Genomic DNA, 25165 nt, shown 5'->3' on the forward strand with positions numbered 1-25165 from the left:
TTTGAAAACATTTGAAATATTTAGACAAAGAAACGAAATCTGAGGAGGAACACAATAATTATTTTTAAACTTTTGAAGGTTAGAATGGGCTGTTTTTTTTTTTTTAACAGGTTCCCAAAGACAGAATTATAGCTCATATATGGCAGCTGCAAGAGGCAGATTTCTGTGCTACTTGAAAAAGAACTCTTTTGCAGTTAGTACTCTTTTAAAACCTTAGGTGTCACAATGGATTCTGCCCTTTTGTTTACTCTCATTAAACACAGCAGCAAATTCTGTCAGACCCATTTCCAGAATCTCTCTTTTTCTTTCTTTTGTGTCAGCCTTGTCCAAATCCACCATCATTGGACATGGATAACAGAAGAGTGTCCTTACTAAATGTGCCACTGCAATCCATTGCGTGCACAGTTGTTAGAGGATCTTAACATGTAAACCAGAGCATGTCACTCATCCACTGACAACTCCCCATTGCACTTACAAAAGCTCTTCCTCATCTGAGCTGCATCTAGTCTGATCTTTTCCCATCACCCTCCATCTCCTCCAACTCTGCTCCAACCACACTGACCTTCTTTCTGAATCTCTCATCTGCTTCAGGCATTTCCTCACCTGAGGACATTTGCATACGCCATTCCCTCTGTTTGGATCCTCTTCCTGGAGATTGTCACTTGCTGGTTTCTTCCCATCAGTCAGATCTCAGCTCAAAATATAAGTGCTCGGTGAAGTATTCCTGAACACCCGCGCCCCCATGCAGTGTCTCAGCTTCTTCCTGCTCCTTATCATCTTAGACCATTTCATTTTCCTCTTAGCTCCTGTCCCTATTTGAAAGCAGCTTGTTTGTTTATTTATTGCTTCTTTGTTGTTTGCCCCACCCCCCTTTAGAATGTAAGCTATAAAAAGAGGGACTTTCCTTTCTTCACCACTGGAGCCTGAAAGTGTTTGTTCTTGACTAAGCAGATGAATAAGTGTTTGTTGACTGACAGTAATCCATAGGCTAGGTGTTTCACAGATAGTGAAAGGTTAAGTAACTTGTCCAATTAATAAGTATTTGAGTTGGGTTTGAAATCCAAGTTTCAGCCAGGGACAATAGCTCATGCCTACAATCCCGGCACTTTGGGAGGCCAAAGTGGGAGGACGGTTTGAGGCCAGGAGTTTGAGACCAGCCTGGGTAACATAGTGAGACCCTGTCTCTACAAAACAAAAACAAAAACAAAATGAGCTGGGCGTGGTGGTGCACACCTGTAGTCCTAGCTACTTAGGAGCTTAAGTGGGAGATCTTTTCTGCCCAGGAGTTGCTGGCTTCAGTGAGCTATGTTCCCACCACTACACTCCAGCCTGGGTGACAGAGCCAGACCCTGTTTCTAAAATAAATAAATAAATAAATGAAATCCAGGTTTCTTTGAGTATGAAGTTTATGCTTTATCATGTTGCCCTGGAAGTCCTATCTTAGGAAGTCCTAACATATAAACTAGAACGATGGACATTTGGCTTACTGGAGTCAAAAGACAAAATTACAACAAATTTAATTTGAAGATCTAATTGCCTTTTATCTGCCACTATTACCATGTCAACCCTGTCTCTACTACACTCATTAATACTTTCAACATGAAACTAGAAATTTAGATTAAGTCAGACCAAGAACCTTGAAAGCCCTAAGTAAGGAAAACATACTTAATTTATGTTAACTAAAAGTAAGGACTGCAAGATCTTATCTTACATCAGTTGAACGCAAATCAATCACTTTAATTGAGCTAACTCCTTCCTAGATTGGTGGGATCCAACCCCACGAAAATTTAGCCATCAGCTAAATAGCCTAGTCAACTGGCTTCAGTCTACTTAACGATTCCATTCTAGAATAAAGCAGCACCTCAGTTGCTTTTTAGGCAGAAAAGGGCTGAAGAAAGTAGAAACATGGAACAAGAAGCAAATTGGCCTTTTCAAAGTTCCCTTCCTTAAAGGGTTAAAATATCGTGCCAAACTAGGCCCCTTTCAACTGATTGCCATGCATCTCCTGTTTTCTTGGATAAGCGGCCCATTTCAGAGTTCTGTTTGATCATGTGACACTTAGCATGAATGACTCCATTCTGGCCTGGTCTGCTGGGGCCTAGTGCAGGAGGCTAGACCAAAACAATGGCCTCCCATAAACTTTGTTGGGTGGGGATCTGTCTGACATTTTACAACTCAGGTGCAAAATTATTTCTGTGTTTCAGCAATTCTTTAAAAACACATAGAGGCACTAAAGTTTAGCAGAATTCAAATATGCAAGAATTTTTAGTATTAAAGAGAACAAGGGATGTGCATATTTAAAATGCAACAAAGTCAAGAGAGTACTTTGTTTACAAGACAGATTTTCAGTGCATTTACAAGTTGGTAAACACATTGCTGTCAATGTAAAGATCAATTATAGTCATATTTACATAACATTTTATGATTTGTAAATTGCTCTCAAGTACAGTAGCTCAACTCATCTAGCATCAAAAATACTTCGTTCTCTTTCTTATTTGTACATGGAATACAAAAGGTAGTAAAAATCAGCAAAAGCACTCTCTAAGTCAGTGTTTGCCTTGCTGAGAGCAGCAAGCATTTACTGAGTGTTGGAAAATCTAGTAAAATCCATGATGCGGACATAATTCTTAGCTCCATTTTATAGATGGGGAAATGACATTATCAGGGTTTAGCAGCTTTCTGAAGGTCACACAGGTAGGCAGGGCCTGAGCCAGGATCTGAATCCCTTCTGCACTGACACGCTAGTAGGCATTAACCTCTGCTATCACAAATCTCTGCTCTGCTGTCACAAATCAGTTTAAGCAGATGCATTACCTGTTTTATACCATTAAGATATGCATTATGGATCAAGGTGGTAATTTAAGCTATACATGAAACAAATATATAGAATTTTCAAATAAAGTAAAAAGAAGGTGAAGAGCTAGTGAACTGAGTTATAAGGGTTTTGGGGAAGCCCTTTATAGAAAAAGAATACTTCCTATCATCTATTGCTTTTTCTCCTTTCCCTGATTGCTTCAGAAGTTTGCTGTAACTTTATCTGTTGCCATTAATGTTTTGAGGCAATGATCCTTTGTGAGTTTACTATGTCATGTCAAATTTTTCTGATAAAACTTCAGAAGTTTTAAAAACTGAAACTGTGATCATTTGTGAATATATCATGTATATCGTGTCAGATTTTTCTGATAAAACGTTTTAAACTTTTAAAGGCTAAAGTGCTTTTGAATGTCTTTTTATATGTAGAAATTACTCATATTTACCTCCATTGCTACACTGTCTTCTAAGATGTAGGACTTGAAATTGATAAGATACAAGCTTTTAAGTGATCATAAATGCAACTTCCCCAGCAAAGTCATTACATGCAGGGGGGCTAACTGGAATGTAAGGGATAAACATCTTTATCATCCTCTGCCCTCAATGAGCTAAATTAAGGGTGATGGTGGGAGCAAGTAAGGATAGAGAACTCTGCAGTAAATGCACACCATGGTATTCACAGAAATTTGAGAAATGTTCAGGCCATTAAGGCTATGCGAACTTTTTTAATGCACTTGGTCAAATGCTGTTCCTCAGTTTATTCATTTATTTAAAGTAAAATAGCACATAGTAGAAATATAGAACTTTGAGAAAAAGCATCCAAGAATTACTTCCATATTATTGCACTCAAAAAGGAATTTTGTTCCATGTGTTTCATAATCTTCAAATGATTTGGGGGGATTAATGCTGGGTACTTTGTTGGCAACATAATCTATTTTCCAAGTGGAAATTCCGTAAAATATCTTTTACAAATGGTTTGAATAATAAACAACAATTTTCAAGCCAACTGGTCCCGAAAGATTTGTACATGTAGAAAATGTTAACCCTTTAAGAAGAGAGATTAAGTCTCTATTAAATAAACATACCTATTTTAATCTATCTAAGGTATTGTGGTTGATTTCAGAAAGAGCTTGACATCATACACCCCAGTGATCACAGTTTTTAAAAACTCCAATACTACTTAAAAATACTAAATCTGAGTAAGTTATAAAATAGGATAATATCATACAGCTTTTCACATATTTATTAACTCAACTGATTTATAGCGATTCCTCATTATCTGAAAGGCATTATTCTAGTTTTGGAGGAAATGCAATGTGTCAAACCACATTTTCTACCCTCGATTAATTTCCAGTATATTAGGGGTAGACATAACATGTACAGAAGGAATAAAGCAGAATAAAACTAAGTACCCTACCTGTTATAAAATTCTAAAGCCTGATCTTGTCTACAGCACAGTAGGCACTCAATGTATATTTATCACATGAATAAAATAAATGAATACAAATAAATGAATGAGTATCTAATTCTTCTCTTTGGCTGCATAACATCCCATTGCATGACTATTAAAATAGATTTAACCTCACTATTGAATATTTATGTTGTTTTCAATCATTTTGCACATGTGAATAAGGTAAATACCTAGGAGTGGAATTTCTGGGTTATTTCACTTTTGACAGATGCTGCCCTCTGTAGAGATTGTTCAGTTTACACTCCACCAGCAATGTAGGAGAATATCTTTCTTCTTGATAATGCAGTGTGTTAGATTTTTGCCAATCTTGTAAGTAAAAATATTTTTATAGTTTTAATGTATACTTCTCTTTTTTATGAGTGAGGGAAAAAAACATTATATGATTGGTATTTCCTTTTCTGTGAGCTGTCACTTCTTGTGCTTTCCTTATTTATCCTAATGGGTTTTTTCTTAATAATTCGTATAACCATTTAGATATTAAGAAAATGATCTCTTTGCCTATAAGTAACAATTTTTTTTCTCTTTTCTGATTTTTTTTTTTTTTTTTTTGAGAGAGAGTCTTACTCCATCGCCCAGGGTAGAGTGCAGTGGCACAATCATGGCTGGCTACAGCCTCAACCCCCCTGGGCTCAAGTGACCCTCCCATCTCAGCATCCTGAGTAGCTGGGACTACAGGCAGGTGCTGCCACACCTGGCTAATTTTTGTATTTTGTTATAAAGAGTTTTTGCCATGTTACCCAGGCTGGTCTCAAATTTCTGGGCTCAATCAGTCCACCCGCCTTGACCTCCCAAATTGTTGGGATTACAGGTGTGAACCACTGTGCCCACCAATTTTTTTTTTCTTGCCATTTGTCATTTTAGTTATTTTTTGGCATGCAATATTTTAAAATTTTCTTTTAGGCTTTTTAGGTTTTCTTTCATCTTCGGAATAACCCTTATCAGTCTAAGATGTTTTTTGAATTCTCATGGAGAATTTTCATAGTTTTGTTTTGTCTGTGTTTTGGGAATTGCTGTTCAAAATTGTGAGCTATCTGGGATACATTTAGTTATAAGGTATATGGAATCAACTTTATTTTTTCCAAATGACTAGTCAAGTGTGCCAATACTTGCCAATGTCTTCAATAACCCATAAAAATTACATGCATTATTCAATGTAAGGATTAATTGAGGATTCACCCGCTATAATTTGAGTGCCAAACAGGAAAGATGCGTTTAATATATTTAATGTTCTTCCTGTTTATGTACACTAGTGCTTCAGTGCAGATTTATTTTGGGTCCTTTGACATGATACAGGAAATGTGCCATTCTCTGCCCCTGCCATTCCACTCTCCTGTGTTCCACCTGGGCTGTACAGTAGAGCTTGACAACCAACCAGGTTTTCTAATTAGTGCTTACACTTTCCATTGCCTTTCCCCCCTACCTGTCAGTGTATCTAGTTAAGCATTTTTCTCCATGGCACCTATCACTGCATTGTATGTATTCTCAGAGATTTTGGTCTGGCAGATACCATCAGTAATTCCATCTAATTAAAACATTTTTACATAATAAGCAATATTTAATAATAATTAGAAATAGATTTTGATTACATCTTAAAATCACTGCAAAGACTTGTCATATCCAGAGAATTTCCTAGATTTATAAACCTAATTAGACAGTTGCCTAATAATAAAAAAAATTGTGGATAAAGATAGCTCATTTTAGAGGACTGGTTATCTCTAGGCAGAGCTCTACAAAAGATAAATGCATTGATAACAACCCATTCTCTCTCTTACTAGTTATTTAAGGGATCCATATACTTACTTGCTGACAGTGTATCCTTAAGGTGTATCTCAATTGCATTCCAACTTAAAAGTGAAATAGGAACAAGTATTTTAAAAAATATTTTAAACTTTAAAGTGACCCTTTGTGTTAAAGTACATAGTTGGAGTTAATGCTATAGGCCAGAAGAATGGCTAACTGTAGTAAATGTGTTAGCTTTTCCTTATTGAGAGACAGGTGGGGCAGAGAATAACTGCTAATCCCAAGAATACATTCTAGTTCACATTTTGACATACTATGTGTATGTGTATGTGTATGTGTGTGTGTGTATATATATACAGGCTATATATATACATATACACATATATACATATATACAAATATATATATACACATATATACACACACACACCAGAATATATATAGAGAGACAGCATATATATATATAGCGCATATATATGTGTATATATACATGCTGGCTATAGAGGAATGTGTTCCATCAGCAGCTTACAAGAGATTCTGGTGGTGGATGAGATTTCCCTGAAGTCACTAATAAAAAGGCTGCATTGTTAATAACAGAGGTGCTGCCATTGAACTAAATTTTCACTGGCGTCATTAGAAAAATATTCATTGAGCGCTTCTTTGTGTAAGTCATCTTCATAGCAACAACACTTATTTGATGGTCAATTTCACCTAATGTACCTGATTCCTGAAGGGCAGATAAATCCCAATCTCCTCCCCAATTTGTTTAAATGTCAGTGGAAACTTGTTTTGTAACATGTTTTGAGAAACACTGAAGTTTATAATTTTTGTTATTTTTGTTGCTTAGAAAATAACATAGAAGTAGTATTGTCTTCTGTTTGATTTTTGAATGTTTAGAGCAAACCCAGTTTATGTGTGAAGCAGCCAGAAAAGGATGAAAATCTTGCCAGGATTTGATCATGGTGCAGGATTAAGTATTTATAAAACTATGCGCTGCTTGGCAGAGTTGAGGCCGTCTGTCCAGATGAGACAGAAGTGCAATTGCATTGCTGTGTGTGAAGGACATAAACAGAGATATTGCATGCTTGGGAAAGAGAAACTTATCATGAATATTAGGAAAACATTTACTAGGGAAATTTAAGCAGTGGTGAAATTGATTGTTTAAGGTTGCCTTGTAGCTGTTACTATTTCTATAAAACTGCAGCGTGAGTTTTTATCTAAATTGGTAAATGTTTTTGGTGTGGCTAGTGAAAATTATCTATTTTCTATCTTCCTTTCTTTTCCTTTCCTTTTCCTCTCCTCTCCTGTTCTCCTTATCCTTCTCCTCTCCTCTTTCCTCTCCTCGTCCTCCTCCACTCTCTCCTCCTCCTCGTCCTCCTCCACTCTCTCCTCCTCCTCCACTCCTTCTTCCTCCCCCTCTCCCTCCTCCTCCTCTCCTCTCCCCTCCTCTCCTCTCTTTTCCTCTCCTCTCCTCTTTCCTCTCTTTCTCCTCTCCCTCCCCGCCCCTCCCCTTCCCTCTCTTCTCCTCTCCTCTTCCTTCTCCTCTCCTTCTTCTCTCCCTCTCCCTCTCCTCTCCTCCTTCTTCTCCTCTCCTTCTCTCCCTCTCCCTCTCCTTTCCTCTCCTCTCCTCTCACCTCTCTTCTTCCTTCTCCTCCTTCCCCTTCTCCTTCTCCTCTCCCTCTCCCTCTCCTCTCCATCTTCCTGTCCCCTCCCTGTCCCCTCCATCTCCCTGTCCTCTCCTCTCACCTCTCCTCTTTTCTCCTCCTTCTCTTCACTTCTTCTCCTCTCCGTCTCCTCTCCTCTCTCTCTCCTCCTCCTCTCCCTCTCCTCCTCCTGTCCCTCTCCTCTTCCTCTCCCTCTCCTACTACTATCCCTCTCCTCCTCCTCTCCCTTTCCTATCCTTCTCCTTTCCTCTTCTTCTCCCCTTCCCTCCCCTCTCCTCCCCTCCCCTCTCCTCCCTTCCTCTCCCGTCCCCTCTCCCCTCTCCCACTTCCCTTTCCCCTCTCCCTCTTCCCTCTCCCCTCTCTTCTCTTCTTTCGTTTTTAGAGACAGGGTTTTGCTGTGTTGCCCAGGCTAGATGCAGTGGCTATTCATATCATAGTGCACTACAGCCTCAAACTTCCGGACTCAAGTGATCCACCTGACTCAGCCTCCTGAATATCTGAGGCTACCACTGCATCCAGCAAATTGTCTATTTTCAAACAAGTTTTTGAGTATCTTTAAGCGTCAGAGAATTTTCACCAGCTGGTAATATTATCTACTATTTGCTTTCCTTTCATCATGTGAAGAAAGCCAGATTATTTATCTATCTATCTATCTATCTATCTATCTATCTATCTATCTATCTATCTATCTATCTATCTATCTATTTATCTATGTATCCATCCATCCAATTTTTTTATCCCTTCCTTCTAAAATAAATAAGCCTTCTGGGGACTATCATTATAAGTTTAAATATGATCTATATAGCTCTGCTATAACCATTTAGGACAAAAATGTAACACTATGATATTAAAACTTTTCCAAGTAGAAGAGAATTTCCTAACCATGGAAATAGCTCATGGATCTTTTTTCATTTGTTTCTAACTTTATTTTCTTCTTCAGGTTCATACTTAGTTGCCGTAGTTTCTCATATCCATGTAGACATTTAAAAACTATTTGCTCTTTTTTAAAATTTTTCATGGTGGATTCATTGAAGAATTTCTGAGCCTTTACATATTTTTCTAATGTTTTTGTTTGGGAATTACATTTGATTTTTAGTTTAGATGGACATAAAGTCCTTTTATCAAAATTTTTCATCTATAAAGGTATTCTATCTTTTAGCATTCAATGCTGATGATAAGTCTGATGCTGGTCAGATTCTTTTTAGGAATCGTCTTTTCTCTCTGGAAGTACTTGACATTTTCTCCATACTGTTGACATTAGTGTAGTTTCTACAGCTGGCCGTAAATTAGCATAACTGTGTAGCTCAAAACAACAGAAATTTTACCTTCTCATAATTTGGAGACTAGGAGTCTGGAATCAAAGTGTCATCAGCACCATGCTCTCTCTGAAGGCTCCAGGGAAGAATTCATTCCATGCCTTTCTCTTAGCTTCTGGGGTTTGCTAACAGTCTTTGGCATTCTTTGGCTTGCAGCTGCATAAATCCAGTCTCTGCCTCCATCTTCACATTGTGTGTGTCCCTCAGGTATTTTTCTGTGTCTCTTCTTCCCTTCTTATAAGGACACCAGTTGAATTGGATTGGGGCCCACGGTGATTCAGTATGACCTCAACTTAACTTGATTACATCTGCAAAGACCCTATTTCCAAATAAGGTCACAGTCAGAGGGAGTGATGATTAATACTTCAACATATACTTTTTGGGGATGCAGTTCAACCCACAACAGCATTCTAAAGTTCTACCAGAATACGGCCAATATACTTACTTAATCCTGTTTAACATACTGGGGACCTTTTCAATTTGGATATGTACATGTGTCTTAAGTTCAAGGAAGTTGTCTTCTATTGTTTTCTTAATAATTTCTTCTCTCACATTGTATTTGCTGTTTCTTTCTGGAACTTATATTTGTTAGATGTTTAAATTCCTGGGTTGACCCTCTTTATTTCACGATCTCTGTGTTTTATTCTCCGTTTTGATATTTTATGCTTAATTTTTAGAAGATTCCTTGACTTCCTTTCCAGATTACCAACTGTGTTTCTATCAATTATTTTTCAGCCAGTTTTTCACATGTTTATGTATGCAATCACATTTTAATTTCTAAGATGTCATTCTTCTTTCTGACTTTCTAATTTTTTGGATGCAGTATATTTTCAAATTCTCTGAGGACAATACTTAGGATTATTTAAATATTTTTTGCTTTTCCTTGAGTCATCCCTGTTTTCACTAGGATTAGTTATTCTTAATGGTATTGGTTTTCCTTGTGATCCTTGGTGGTGTGTTTGTAGTTAGGAAAGTCCGTAATGACTGGCATAGGTTTCCACTGCAGTTTTAAAGGCCTGTTTCCTTCCTAGAATTCTTGTGTAAATGACAGGGCTGACCTGGAATTCTGTATGAGAGGCCAAAGGCTGACCAAATGACATGCAGACTTTCCTTCAGGCTGTGTGTGTGTGTATGTGTGCGCGCACATGTGTGCATATATGCATGTGTGTGTATAGCAGAGGTCAGGCTGGGAACACCAGTAAGTGTTAAAGTAAGGAGGGCTTTGCTCAGGAGTTGGAGAATTTAATATATTTCCTCTCTCTGCTGGTGCTGCCTCTTCTCTCTCCCCACATTCTACGTCTTTTTTTTTTTTTTGAGATGGAGTCTAGCTCTGTCGCTAGGCTGCAGTGCAGTGGCGTACAACCTCCGCCTACTGGGTTTAAGCAATTCTCCTGCCTCAGCTTCCCGAGTAGCTGGGATTACAGGCACGCACCACCACACCCGGTTAATTTTTGTATTTTTAGTAGTATGTTATCCAGGATGGTCTCGATCTCCTGACCTCGTGATCCGCCCGCCTTGGCCTCCCAGAGTGCTGGGATTACCTGCGTGAGCCACCTCGCCTGGCCCACATTTTACCTCTTACTTGATCTCTGGCGTTACTTCAAGCTCCATTCTGCTTCTCTATCAAGTTCTAACGTCTTCATTTGGCATTCTCTCCAGTCAGGTATTCTACTTTCTTGAGAGAACATTTCTTCATTTCTCTGACTTTATCCTCTGGGTAAAAACTGCTTCTGCCAACTGCTCTGTCTATGCCAATCAGAGGGAGGAGGGCCTTAGCTTCCCAGCTGTTCAGCTGTTATTCTTTAATCAGTTGCCCATATCCCTGCCCAACCCTTTGTTTTGGTTGACTGCGCACCTGGAAAGACCTTTTCTAACTCTAATCTCCTGTGGGGCAGTTTCTTCTCTTCTTTCTCTGATGGACTAATCCCATCTTCATTTTGCCTTGCAAAAATGCTTCAACATTACTCCTTTCTTTGTGACAGGCATTCTCAATTTTCAGTATTGATGTGATGTAAACTTGTTAAAATATAAATTTCAGTGGATCTTGGGAAGAAAGACACATATTAAGATGTGCCCTCTTCCAATGCAGATTTTTTACACTCTTCAACTTTTTATTTCTATTCTCAGATGTTTCATCACGTACAATTTTGTGTGCACACAAGCACTACTTAAATTAATGAATGGAGTGGAAGAATTATATCATGTGTTTTATGTCTGCTTTCTTATTTATGTTGGCATCTGGGAAGGTACAAATATGCTGGTTGTTATACAGCGTTTTTCTGTATTGATGCTGTATAAAGTACATTTCAAGCATGAATCATTAAGAAATCAAATAAGTTCTTGAATGTTTCATGTACCCACTTCACTAATTGGTCTTAAGAAATGAAATACATTCAGGTTAGAAGCTTTTACAGTTATATAAAACAAGTTAATGGCAGAGTTTAAAGATTTAATATTATTTCCTTTATGTTTATAAGATTGTATGGATAATGTGTAAGAAACTTTAGTCAAATTAAGAGGGAAATATTTTAAATCTTTCTTTTTCAGCAAAAAATCGTGGAATTGCCATTCCAGTGGATTTGGACGGCCAAGTTAATACTCTTTTCATGAAGAGCCATTCAAATATGGTGCAGAGAGCAGCAATGGGTTGGAGACTATCAGCTCGCTCTGGGCCACGCTTTAAGGAAGCTCTTGGAGGGCCTTCTTGGGATTACAGAAATATTATTGAAAAGTTACAGGTACATGAGAGCATGAAATAGCATTCATATTTTCTAAATTATACTTTTTAAAGAATATGTAGTCACGTAAATAAAATATGGCTAAAAATATCAAGTTCTATTTGGGGACCAAGCCTTACTTTACAACTCTCTACTACCACTGCTCTTTTTAAACATATAGCTTACATATGTTGTGAGTTACTTATTAATGAGTGCATATTAATTACTGTGTTTTGATAGTATGGTAGTGAATAGTAGGTCTTAATACCAAAATAATAATCATAATACCAATGATAACACTGGTAAAGAAACTCAATATTCATAGCCTTGCTTCAACTTATGTTTCAGTATTCCCTTCTAATCCTTTGGTCAGAACGATTCAAGCACCTTGCTCCCAAATGACTTGTATAGTACTCACTCTTGATTTTGGCCTGGAAATTATATTAGTTTGCCAGGGCTGCTGTTACAGAATGTCACAGACTTGGTGGTTTAAACAACAGCAATTTATTTTCTCATAGTTCTGGAGGCTAGAAGTCCAAGATCAAGGTATCAGCAGGTATGCTTTCTCCTGAGGCTTCTCTCCTGGGCTTGCTGATGGCTGACTTCCTGCTGTGTCTTCATAGGCTCTTTCCTCTGTGTTTGTACATGTCTGTGTCCTAATCCCTTCTTCTTATAAGGATACCAGTTATGTTGGATTAGGGCCTGCTCATATGAACTCATTTTTTCTTAATTACACTTTTGAAAACCCTAGCTCTAAATAGAGTCACATTCTGAGGTACTGTGAGTTAGGCCTTCAACATACGAAATCCAGGGGAGTTATAATACAGCCCATAACAGACATCTTCCCATTCACATAATTAGTAGTAGCACATTACATGGAGTTGAATTGGGATATAATTTGAAGAAGTTTTTTTTTTTTTCCTACAAAATGGCCAAGACATTAACTGAAATAAATATTATGAGAAGTCACATGTAGATGAGTGTTATATGGGGTTGGAAACACAAGTTAGATTCAGAGAGTATGAGAAACCTAAAGGGTGTGAGACATTAAAAATTTGGGGGAAAATGCCATTATAAGTGGTTCTTGATTTGTAGGATAGGGTTATCAAAAAGAGACTAGAGGAAGAGCGACTAGTGAGAAGTTACTTAAGATCTAAGCCAAGTGGTGATATGGATGAAATGAAGAAATGAGTGTTACAGATAATAATGAAGCCAGGGTCAGCAGACCTGGAGGCTCTTAGATGGAAATAGAGAGCGGGCATGAGAGGAGTTTAAGAGGCCCTGTTGATTGGAGACTAGATAGTATTATTAAGACTGTTTGTTGTAAGAGCAGAGGAGAAGAGAACACAATAGGAGGGCAATGGAAAATGCAGTGAACTAGGGTAGCAGGCTACTGAGTATATTGGAAGTTAAGTCTATATTTGAAGATAATAGTTGGAGCAAGGATAGTGGTTGGTATTGCTAAAAGAGAAAATACAGTGATAGAAAAAAAAAAGAACACCCTATGCGAGGCTAAGAGTAGCAGAATGGCCCACATAAAGAGTGGGGGAAAAAAAAGCACATCAGAGAGGAGGAGGGTCAGGAGAGCAAAGGGAGTGGAACATTTCAGAGGAGAGGTATATAGTAGTGTCAACCAGCACAGAGAGGGTGTGCCTTAAACTTCTTTTAATAGATTGATATCCATTAAGTAAGTATTTATTTAGTGAAAATTCTATACTAGCCACTGTGTGAAGTGCTAAAGAGAGAGCCATAGGGTCTATGCTCTTCTGGGACATGCATTTTAACTCATTAGATAATTGATAAATTGTTGGATAATTAAAACTACAGTGAATAAAATAGAGCAAAGTAACAACATGGTGGAGAATTACTGAAAGAATGACCCTGTAATTGTGAAGTTCATTTCTACCAGGATAACAGTTTTGTTGACACCTGAATAATGAAGATGAATAATCTATTCCAAGATTTGAGTTCAGATAGTTTTATGGGAAGGAAATAGGAAATGCAAAGGTGCTTAGGCAGGAGTGAGGCTGATGGGTTTGAAGATCCAAGAAAAGCCCATTGGGGCAGGAGTTTAGTGAGTAAAGGAAGAAAATATTATGAGATAAGGGGCCAAATCATGTAGAGACTTGTATGGTGCTGTGGCTGTGCCCTGAGTGTTTGTGTCCTCCCCCACCCCAAATTCATATGCTGAAATTCTGACCCCCATGGTGATAGTATTAGGAGGTAAGGTCTTCTGGGAGTTGAGATTAGAGTCCCTATAAAATAAGCCCATGCAAACTCATTCAGCCCTTCCACCATGTGAGGACACAGCAAGAGTGGCACCGTCTATGAACCAGAAAGTGCATCCTCACTAGACAACAAATCTGCTGGTGCCTGATCTTGGACTTCCCAGCCTCCAGAACTACAAGAAATGATTTCTGTTGCTTATAAGCTACTCAGTTTATGGTATTTTGTTATAGCAGCCTGAACAGATTAAGGCGCATATTAAGGCATTTTAATTGTATTCTATGTGTGATGACAAGTCATTGAAGATTTTCAGCAGAGGAGGGGCTGACTTGGTTTACTTTTTAAAAGATCACTGTGAATTCTAAGCATATTTCTAAGATCCAGACATGGAAGCAGTGTATCTAGTTATGTAGCTTTGCATTAATTCAGGCAAAAGGTGATGGTAGCTTGGCTTAAGGAGGTTGCAATAGTAATGCAGAGAAGTGTATTAATTTTGTGTATATTTAGTTGTAGAACTAATAGAACTTGGTGGAGGAATCGATTGATGTGTTGTAGGATAATGAAAAGAAGAATCAAGGATGACTCTGGTTTTGATATGATATGGTTGTGTTATTTACTAAGATAGGAAGTAATGGGAGAGAAAGAGGTTGGGGCTGAGTTGAAATTAGCAGTTCTATTTGGGGAATTTTAAAGTTGAGATGCCTATTTAGGTACCTGAGTGTGTCAACTTGGCTGTTTGATATATGAGTCTGAAGTGGAAAGATGTCCATGCTGGAAATATAAATGTGGGAGTTCCAACATATAGATGATATTAAAACCATAGAATTGGACGAGATTTTTCAGAAGAAAGTGTAGATATCAAAGAGAAAAGGAGCAGGAGCTATCAGGAGTTGATGAAGAAATAGTAAGGACATAGGTGGAAAATAAAGTGTGATGTCATAGACGTCAAGAGCAGAAAGTGTTTCAAAGAGCAGAAACCAGTGTGTAAAATGCTTAGCAGTGATTAAGATGAAGACAAGCAAGTAAACCACCGAGTTTGGGTGATGATCACAGCTAACTCGTGCTCAGTAGTAAAGATTACTAGTATTTATAGGGAATAAGTGGCTAGTGTGTGTTAGAGGATGTTCTATGCACTTACCTTTAATCCTTGCAGCAAGCTTATGTGATTGTTAGTATCATCCTAAGCTTTCACATGGGGAAACAATGACCTAGGGAGGTTGCATAGTTGCCTCATGACCAAAATTAGAGTTAAAGACAGAATTCATATCATAGCAGCCTGAGCACTATTTCTTTAGTAGATGAAACAAAGAAGAGGTAATCTAAACAACAGGGACATTTAATTAAATATGGTCATATTTGATAAACATACTCTCCCCACTTTTATATAATATCTAGTTTTCCCCTTTATGCTATTTCCCTTTAGTCTCTTTTAATTGTTTTCAGACATTTCTCAGAAAGCTTATTTAGAGTGGTTGAAGTAGAAATAATCACTTTTGCAGAAAGAGAAAGAGTTAAAACACGAATTAACATAATTCATAAGAAATCAAGAGGGTGACATCCCCATCTGTGCTTCTGTAGCTAAGAGTGACAATAAGCAATTGGCAATGTTCTGCTTAATAAAAATACACCATAGCTATGGGTGAATAAATTGTTCTTTTATGTAAGAAGTTTTTTTTTTTTCTTCTAACATAGTTTAAAAATAAAATGGGGGTGCTTTAACCATTAAAGAATGTTTGGGAAATTATAATTACCTGTGGTTCATTTTAGAAACATATCAGTTAAGATGCTTTCAGCTTTAATTAACACAGCATTCAACTAAAAGTGACTTAAATAATAAAGACCATATCATTTAACATAGCAAGAAACCTGGAACTGTGGTTCTCCTTGAGTTTGCTAATTGTAGACCTGGGCCCCTAAAACCAAAGGTCTGTAGGCATTCAGCTTAATGCTGGTCTCCCAGGGTAACATGAGGGCTGTCTTAGATTTTGGATTCACACCCTCAAGCTGCCTTGAGAGCAGTAGGTGGTTATGAAAGAACCTCCCCACCCGCAACACGTACCCCACTCTCTCAGCTGACTTCACCTGATGTCTCATTGACTGGGACTGTGTCACAAAATCATGCCTAGACAGCTTGCTAGAGGTGGAAATGGGATAACCATGCCTGCCTTAGAGTAATCAACCTCGACCGTAAGCTGAGGGGGCTCATCCCCTGAGAATATTGTTGCTTGACTCAGAAATGATGTTGAGATTCTGGTAGCAAGGAAGAGGGTAAAGAAAGGCTGTTGGGTAAGTGACCAATAGGGTCTCTCAAAAAATATAATTTGAAATTCTGTTGAATGTCATTGAATCCATGTATAGTACTAATATTGCTTCAAATAATATTTCAGTGAGTTTCCCCATTGGATGAAATGATTCGTTTTGAATAACCAATGACCCATGGGAATTTATTTATTTATTTATTTATTTATTTATTTAATTTGAGATAGGGTTTCGCTCTGTCACCCAGGCTGGAGTGCAATGGCGCTATCTTGGGTCACTGCAACCTCCACCTCCTAGGCTCAGATGATTCTCCCACCTTAGCCTCCTGAGTAGCTGGGACCACAGGCGCACATCACCAAGCCCAGCTGATTTTTGTATTTTTAGTAGAGACAGGGTTTCACCGTGTTGACCAGGCTGGTCCCCAAATCCTGGCCTCATGCAATCCACCTGCCTTGGCCTCCCAAAGTACTGGGATTACATGCATGAGGCACTGCACCTGGCTGGAAATCTTTTTTTTTTTTTTAAGCTGTTCCCTGGGTATGCCCCTAATTTATTGCAATGTAATGAGTACCTGTCATGTTTCCATTATAATCCTAGGCACTGCAGGGCACATACAGTGGCCTAACTGACTTTTCCTCTTATAGGTGTATATCCTTAGAAATAACTACCTGTCCCTCCCTTATCTTGTAAATGACACACACACATGCATACACACACACACACACACACGCACAAATAGAGACTCAGGCAGTATTCATACATAAAACCAGACTATAATCATGGTACAGACATGTGGTGCTATGGAAATAGAGGGGGTAATCTATAAAATTCCCATTAGTATTCTTAGGCTTGTCTTATCTTCGAAAGATGAAATCTTACTTAGGCCTTCACGTGGGTTCTCCTGTGTTTCATTCCCTAGGATGTAGTGGCCTCCTTGGAGCACCAGTTCAGCCCAATGATGCAGGCTGAATTCTCAGTGTTGGTTGATGTATTGTACAGTCCAGAGCTGCTGTTCCCTGAGGGAAGCGATGCAAGAATAAGATGTGGCGCTTTCATGTCAAAGTAAGTGGATCCAATCTGAGATTCTGCTAGTGTCGTCAAACTGAGATGGCCTCTAACATTGCCGCTTTACACTTCACTGATATAAAATGACAGTCCACAAAGTATGTGAAAGGTCTAAAATCCATGTTAAAATATACTGCCAGAATAATTAAATTGAGTCACTTGAAATTTTATTTTGGTGAAGGTCAAGTTATCATATTTTACTAAATTTACTGAAAATAAAGTGTGTCATTATGGGGCACAAAGGATCATGCAAAATAATATTTTGGTCCTAATTCCTTTCCATAATTATATTTTGTGACCTTTTAAAAAATTCTTGTTTAAAGTCACTTATTTTCATTAACATAGGGAGAAAGGAAAAGGAGCTAGCATTTATTGAGGTCTTAATACTGTCATATGTTTTTAACTATTATTTTATCTAATCTGCATAAACACCCAGAGACTGAGAGGTCAGCCTGATTCAGAGAGGAGATTGCTGAGGACCAGGTGTGCTTCAGGTGCAGGGTTAGTAAGACTCAGACCCAGCACGTGGCCATGCTGCCTGGATGATCCTCATCTGCAGCTCTGTCGTTTACTGATGTTTCTCAGCGTTTGTGGTATTGCAGATCTATTATAGCTGATATGTTTACCCTAGAGAATCTTCATCTTAATGGTAAGTGAAAAATTCTCAAGGGAGATGTGCACAAGGAGAAGCAGTTGTGAGAAAAAGCATAACTAGCTCCAGAAAGAAGAGACTTGTCTTTATGTGGAGGGCACGTTATTGAGGGAGATCTGCAGGTCGTCACATGTAGACCCTGGATGACCAGTCAGAAAGAGGGTGCTTGGTCTTCCTGGGAGGAGTACCTGGATGGAGAGTCAGTGAGATGAGCTTGCCAAGCCCCTTGACCATGACCCATCCCAGCTAATTCCTGTATGGTAGAGGGTATTGCTGAAAGAGATCTGGAAACCTCTTCTATCGTCTGTGATGTATCGAGGCAGAGCTTGAAGGACTAGGGCACACAAGAAGTGTGTTCCTTTCTTTCACCATTTAAGGTGGGACCTTGGGAGTGAAAACAAGGCATGGGATGAGAAAAACTGACTACAGGGATCATGTTGAAGAATAGGTGGGGTTTTTATACTATGGCCAGAATCAGGTATTTTTGACTTTAGACTCATCGTGTCTTAGGGAGATTGGGAAGAATGTATTTGTCCGGACACCTGCCAGTCTTGCGAGTAAGGATTTTAAAGTGAAGAGGCTCCAAGTGTACAACGGATGACTGCTGAGAACATTAGAAAGAAAATTGTAAGTGGAGGTATTGCCTAGTAATTCACTATAAAAATAGGGTGTTGAGCACAGTTCACTATTCAGATGATGGGTACGTTGAAAGCCCAGACTTCACCACTACACATATATGCATGTGAGAACTCTGCACCTGTACCCATTACAGATCTAAACATAAGAACTAAATGAAAAAAAAAAAAAGGAAAGATAATAGGATCTTTGATAAATGCCCTTCACCTCCTATGAATATATGTCAATATATGGAATATGGGTTAAAAATTAGGCGATAAACCTGTTAAGTTCAGTAAATTAATGTAATACAATAGCTATATCCCCGAGTTGTGACAGCCTGGAACAGGGGTTGGCAAGCTCTGGCCCTCAGGCTAAATTGGTCCTGCTACTCATTTCTGTAAATAAAGTTTTACTGAAACACAGTGGTGCTCATTCATTTCTGGATTGTCTGTGGCTGCTTTCATGCCACTATGGCAGAATCAGCTAGTTGCCACAGAGACTGTGTACCCCACAAAGCCTAAAATATTTACTATCTGATCCTTTAGGTTTCCTGACTCCTTGTCGAGAACTGGGGTGCCAATATGGTAGCTACTAGCCACACATGGTTATTTAAGTTATTGTTTAAATGAATTAAAATGAAATAAAAATCCACTTCCTCAGTCATGTTTGCAACATTTCAAGCGCTCAGTAGCCACATGTGGCTAATGGCTACCAAATTTGGCAGCACAAATATGGAACATGTGTATTATTGCAGAGAGTTCTGTTAGACAGCACTGGTCTAGGACTTGGAGATATTGGTCTATGAGAAAGTGATAGGAAGTAACTCATGATGTCAAGTAAATATTGAGCTGTGCTGCAGATGGAGACAAGCCTGTGACACCATTAGGTAACCTGAAAGGAGAGAAGCAGAAGTGATATGATAATAGGAATACATTGCAGATCCTACACCCACATGAAGGAAAATGATGTTGTGTTTACATGAGTGATTCTAGAAGAGATTTTTGTGCTATTGCAATTGTATTACAGCCAGAGCCTCAGGAGTGTCTATTTTCTGCCTTAGTGCTCACCCTACTCCTTCCCCAACTCTGTGAAAAAACCAAGGGTTTCCTTTGTAAGAATATCTTACAAAATTAGAATCTGACTTTATGAATAGCCAGGGGTCTTCTTTTTTTTTTATTTTTATTTTTATTTTTTGAGATGGAGTCTTGCTCTGTCACCTAGGCTGGAGTACAGTGGTGCAATCTTGGCTCACTGCAAGCTCCACCTCCCAGGTTCATGCCAATCTTCTGCCTCAGCCTCCTGAGTAGCTGGGACTACAGGCACCCGCCACCACACCCAGCTAATTTTTTGTGTTTTTTTATAGATGGGGTTTCACTGTGTTAGCCAGGATGGTCTCTATCTCCTGACCTTGTGATCCGCCTGCCTCGGCCTCCCAAAGTGTTGGGATTACAGGCGTGAGCCACCGTGCCTGGCTACCGGGGTCTTGTATTGCTGTGCATACTATCCTGGTAAAGCTTAGCTGGAGAATATAAATTTAGGGGCAAGCGCTAAGTAGGGCTTCCTACTTTCTCTAATGAATCTAATTCTTGGAATCTTTTGACTCAGATGAGTCTGGAGGAGAATATGAGGATAGACTCCAGGACAGGGGTCTACTTAACACATAGAGTGAAAGAGAAGAGAATAGGTCAATGACACTGTTAACCTTTAAGACAGCTGATTAGAGTCCATTCAAATCAACACCTACTCCTTCCTTGTGAAAGAGAATCTCAGTGTTTTTCAAACTGTGGGGTGTGCTCCATTTATAGAGTTTTAAACTGACTTAGGTGGAGGCAACCAGCAAATTTAAAAAATGAATTAGAGAAGATACAAATTATCAGAGTGCATCTCATAGTGAGGGTGACATTAGTGTGAGTTTACACACACACTCCCACACAGGTACTTCTTTACTGGGTGGTTTTGTGAAATATAGATGGAAATAATATTTGAAAGTCACCGACCTAACTCAACCAAACACTATGTGAATACCTTTTATAAATCTGTAGCAAGTGGTCATTCAACCTTATGGTTATTTTCAATATGGTTAATGAATTAAATCCTTTATCTAAGGAAGAGTTAAAGAAAATGGAAATACTTAGCCTGAGAGAGCAAAAAACAAAATCAAAAGAAATTTTTTGTGTCCACCAAAACTGTTTTCACATATTTAAAGACTATTATGTGAATGTATATACCTACTATGTATCCACAAAAATTAAAAATTAGAAAAAGACTATTGTGTGAAAGAAAGAATTAAATAGTAGAAGTTTTAGAAAGGCAGGCTTCATTTTCCTTGCCAGGAGAACTTTTGAAATTCTTCTGCCTGCTAGGCCTGACCTAGACTCAACATGTCTAAAAGGACATCGGTGTTACTTTCATTGTGTGTTTGCTACTTCTTCACCATGGAACAGTGTCATTTTAAAGTGTCACCATTGGGCTGGGTGTGGTGGCTCACACTTCTAATCCCAACACTTTGGGAGGCTGAAGCAGGGGGATCCCTTGAGTTTGAAACCAGCCTGGGCCACAAAGCAAGACCCTATCTCTGCAAAAAGTAAAAAAAATTAGCCAGGCATGGTGGCTATACCTGCGGTCCCAGCTACTCAGGAGGCTGAGGTGGGAGGATAGCTTGAGCCTAGGAGGTCTAGGCTGCAATGAGCTATGATCACATCACTGCACTTCAGCCTGGGTGACAGAGACCCTGTCTCATTAAACAAATTTTAAAAATTGAAAAAAAACTGATCACCATCCACATATTAGCCTAGTCTCTACATTTCAGGGGCCTCTGATCTGCCCTGCTTCCTCTTCCACTTCCCACATGTCATCATTTACAAGTCTCTGCTGTGGGTCTTCTCTGTTGCTTCCTATGTCCTCACCCGACCTCTGCCACGGCTCTCTTGCCTTGCTCCGTCTCCTCTGCTTCATCTTTCCTGCTGCCCTCGTTGGTCTCTTTCTCACAGTGGGAAGAGGCATTTAGGTCCTTTAGAACAGTGGTTCCCTATTTTCTCTAGAAAACATTCAAGACTCTTGAGGTTAATATTCCAGTCCCTTCTTTCCAAACCACATCTCTTACACTTTCCTTTTCCAGGTCTTTAAGTGTCAGCGGGCAATTGGCATGCTTCTCATTTCCTGGACATGCCGGCCAGGTTTCTGCTTCTGCCCTGTGTTCATACCATTCCCTTTGCAGGGATGTCTTCTCTCCCGAGCTTTCCTTGACAGGTGACATCTTCGTTAGTTGCATGCTATCTCTTCGCTGAAACCTTCTTTGATCAGCCCTAGGTAACTACCCCCAGCAGAATGAAGTGGTTTCATGTGTGGTTCACAGCATTTGCCAATGCCTCTGTTGTGGCACTTGCTCATTCAGGGGGCTGTGTGCAGCCTAGCATGTGTGGGGACTCTGCACAAGACCCCTGAGACTCGGGAGATCAATGACCTGAGTCCTGTCACCACAGAGTTGTTCTTAAGAATTTGGGCTCTGAGGTCAGATGGACCTGAGTGCATTTGCGGGTCTCGCCACTTAACAATTTATGTAACCAGAGGTAAGTTGCTGTATCTCCCTGGGCCTCTGTTATGTCATGAGCAAAATTAGTCTGAACCTGTCTCATGGGCTTGGTGTGAGGATAAATTAGGAGAGTCCCTGGGCTGTCCTTACACTTGACCCTGACACCTGATAAGCACTTGCTAGCCATTAACCAGTGAAAGTTCACTTTTTCCCCAGGGTTATGTCCCACAGTACTCATGTTATGTCACTGAAATTGGATCATTTGAGGAAGACATCTCACAGGGTCATTTTGAGGATCAGCTTTTTAACAACATGAGCTATATATGCTATATATATAGCTATATAAGCTCAATTCTGATAATGAAAATTTATTTGCTTTTAAGTTCTTGGGGATGGTGATCCTGAAACTCTTCTAACAGAGCACCAGTGCATAGTGTACAACTTGATTAAAATGATGGGAGTTTTTGCCCAAATTACACCAAAGCTGGTAAATGGATAGATTGTCTTGATGTCACTTTTTTTGTTTTGTTTTTTGCTTTTAATAAAAAAACTGCTTGTTTCTACCAAACCCTGGCAGTGAAAAATAGCATATTATTATGAATGGAAACTGGAAAGCAGCCTGTTATATTAAGATTGCAGAGTTGTATACAGCCACTGCTACTGTATGCTTAATGTAATACAGTACATAAAAATAATATAGTGTAACATAACATAATAAAATGTAACATATAAATATTTATATTTCTGTACTAATACATTTGTTTTGGTTCATATATTGGGGTGATAATATTAGTATTTCATTGTTTCTCAGAGTATTGTATCCCACTAAAAGAATGCCACCTGAGTAAGTTTGAGAAGCCCTGAGATATACTACCTGTAAAACAAAAATAATGTGTTGTAATACAAAATTTATAAGCTGAAGTGTAATCTTAAAACTTTTGAAAACATGTAACTGGTTTACTTCATATTCTCAAATAATGGTGTGATTTTTTTCCCCTACAGCCTTTGATGTTTGTATATAGCTTGAAGAGAAATCACTGTCTTTCTAAAGGTTTAATGTTTTGCTTTAAGGTTGATTAATCATACAAAGAAACTAATGGAGAAAGAAGAAAAACTGTGCATTAAAATTCTTCAGACATTACGAGAAATGTTAGAGAAGAAAGACAGCTTTGTGGAAGAGGTATTGTTTTAAAAAAAATTCATTATTTAAAAATAAAGTAGGATTTCCACAATACTGGAACCTATGAATTACAGTAGGCTATTACATACTTACTTGCATTGTATTTTAATGGTGCATGTACTTAGATGAATTATGTGATTTGAATTTTTATGGTATTCATCTCTCATGCCTTGTTTTAAATTGGGAAATAACCAAAATTAGAGTGGCCTAGATATTTGTTTTGTTTTATTATATTCTTGGATCTGTGTTTTTTCCTCTTACGGCTTTAGTGGACCAAATGACCTTTTTAAACAATGAGCAACTGAAATGCATTATTTAGATTTTGTGTAAAGTTCTGCTGCATATTGAGAATGTCTGCATTTTGGCATATGTTGACTTTTTATTATGAATATACATTCATGTTATTTTTTATAATATTCTGCCAGGTATTATAAAATAATACTATTTTAGTAAATGGAATAGTCAGTTTCTATTCTTAACTATATTAACTTGAGATTCACAAATGATTTTCAGGGAAATATCAACCTATAGATAATAATTGTCAGTCTGTTATTAAAAATGACAGCTCAGGTGCTCATTAAGAGATAGCTAGCAGCATGTTTAATACCCGAGGTGATACACTTAAATAGAAAATATAAATCTAGAGAATTTTTTTTTGCTAGCTATCTGTACTTTTATGTTAGCTATTAAACAAAATTTGTACCACATTCCTCAATAACTTTTTGGTCTGTTTCGGTAAATACTAATCATCTGATATTTTACAACTGGAAGGATTTTATTTACTACTTTATGTATATGCTAAATTCCAGAAAGATTATAGTGGTTGGGTTTTTTAAAGTGCATTCCCAAAAAATGCAATGGAAACTTAGATATTAATAGAAAGAGCATTGCTTCAAAATATTCCATGTGAATCAATGTTTGTTTCAGCAATCAAAATGCCTTCTACTTTGCATTAGTTCTCTGCATCACTTAAATTATATTTGGAAAACAAGTGATCAAAATAAAGGTGGTCAATGCAATTTTAGCAAATGTTTCTCTAAGATAGGACTCAAAAACACGCTTCTATATTTAAAAAATGATAAAGAGAATTCCTTGGGACTTACTGTTGTCTTTCTCTTAAAATATTGCTGTAGATTGTGTGATATTGACTGAAGTACCAGATTCTGAAGTAGAAAAATGAGGTCAATATACTTTTCTGGCAGAGGATGAGGTTCACAATAAAAATGACTTGTACTTAACAGGAGATACATGACAAGTCTTCCATTTTTATGTAACAGATTTTTATGAATCACTCCAAAGGAAAATCGGAAAGAAATCAGGTTAAGATTTTACTTTGGCTAGTCAAAAGTATTTTTGTGTGTCTCCCAAACCACTCTAAAATAAATCACTTATTTTCTCCTTTCCATTCCCACTGCTACCAGTAGTTCAGGCTTTTATTATCTCCTGTCGAGAAAATTCCAGGAGTGCAATTTCCTGAGACAGAACTGCCCCCTTGGGCGGAGGCAGAGCCGCTGTTTTCCTAACTCCAAGGGTCCCCATTTATGCAAGACGTGATGTAAAGGACACCCCCAGCACACAGCCCTCATGGAAGAGTTGAGATGAGAAAGGCTAATTGCAAGTTCTTCATTCAGTCACCCAACACATATGTTGTAAGCAAACTATTAAATGGTGATTATTGTGCCTGGGAACTGGTGATACTGAGATGAATGACACAGCTTGCCAAGGGCCATGAACGAGTACAATTCCTGTGCTAGTGGACTCCCTTAATAATAGTGTAGGGAAGAGATCACTAGAGCCCTTCAGAAACCGTCAGGGGCTCTGCACAGCGTCAGTGTTCCAGGCCCACCATTTGTCCTCTCTACTCCCCCATCTGTCTTCATCCATTAGCCTCCAGAAATCTGTGCTACTCAATGT

General features: G+C 38.4%; 1 protein-coding gene across 3 annotated transcripts in view; it reads left to right on the plus strand.

Annotated features, from left to right (window-relative positions):
* LOC105492154 (inositol 1,4,5-trisphosphate receptor type 2) overlaps positions 1-25165 on the plus strand; it is a 493933-nt gene that overhangs the window by 257635 nt on the left and 211133 nt on the right. For all 3 annotated transcript variants that reach the window (XM_071072009.1, XM_011759132.3, XM_071072008.1), the window contains 3 exons: positions 11550-11740; positions 17124-17266; positions 23143-23251. In XM_071072009.1, coding sequence (XP_070928110.1) covers positions 11550-11740; positions 17124-17266; positions 23143-23251 — 443 coding nt within the window. The remainder of the gene's footprint in view (positions 1-11549; positions 11741-17123; positions 17267-23142; positions 23252-25165) is intronic.

The sequence above is a fragment of the Macaca nemestrina genome, chromosome 10 (assembly GCF_043159975.1).
Source record: "Macaca nemestrina isolate mMacNem1 chromosome 10, mMacNem.hap1, whole genome shotgun sequence".
Classification (NCBI taxonomy): domain Eukaryota; kingdom Metazoa; phylum Chordata; class Mammalia; order Primates; family Cercopithecidae; genus Macaca; species Macaca nemestrina.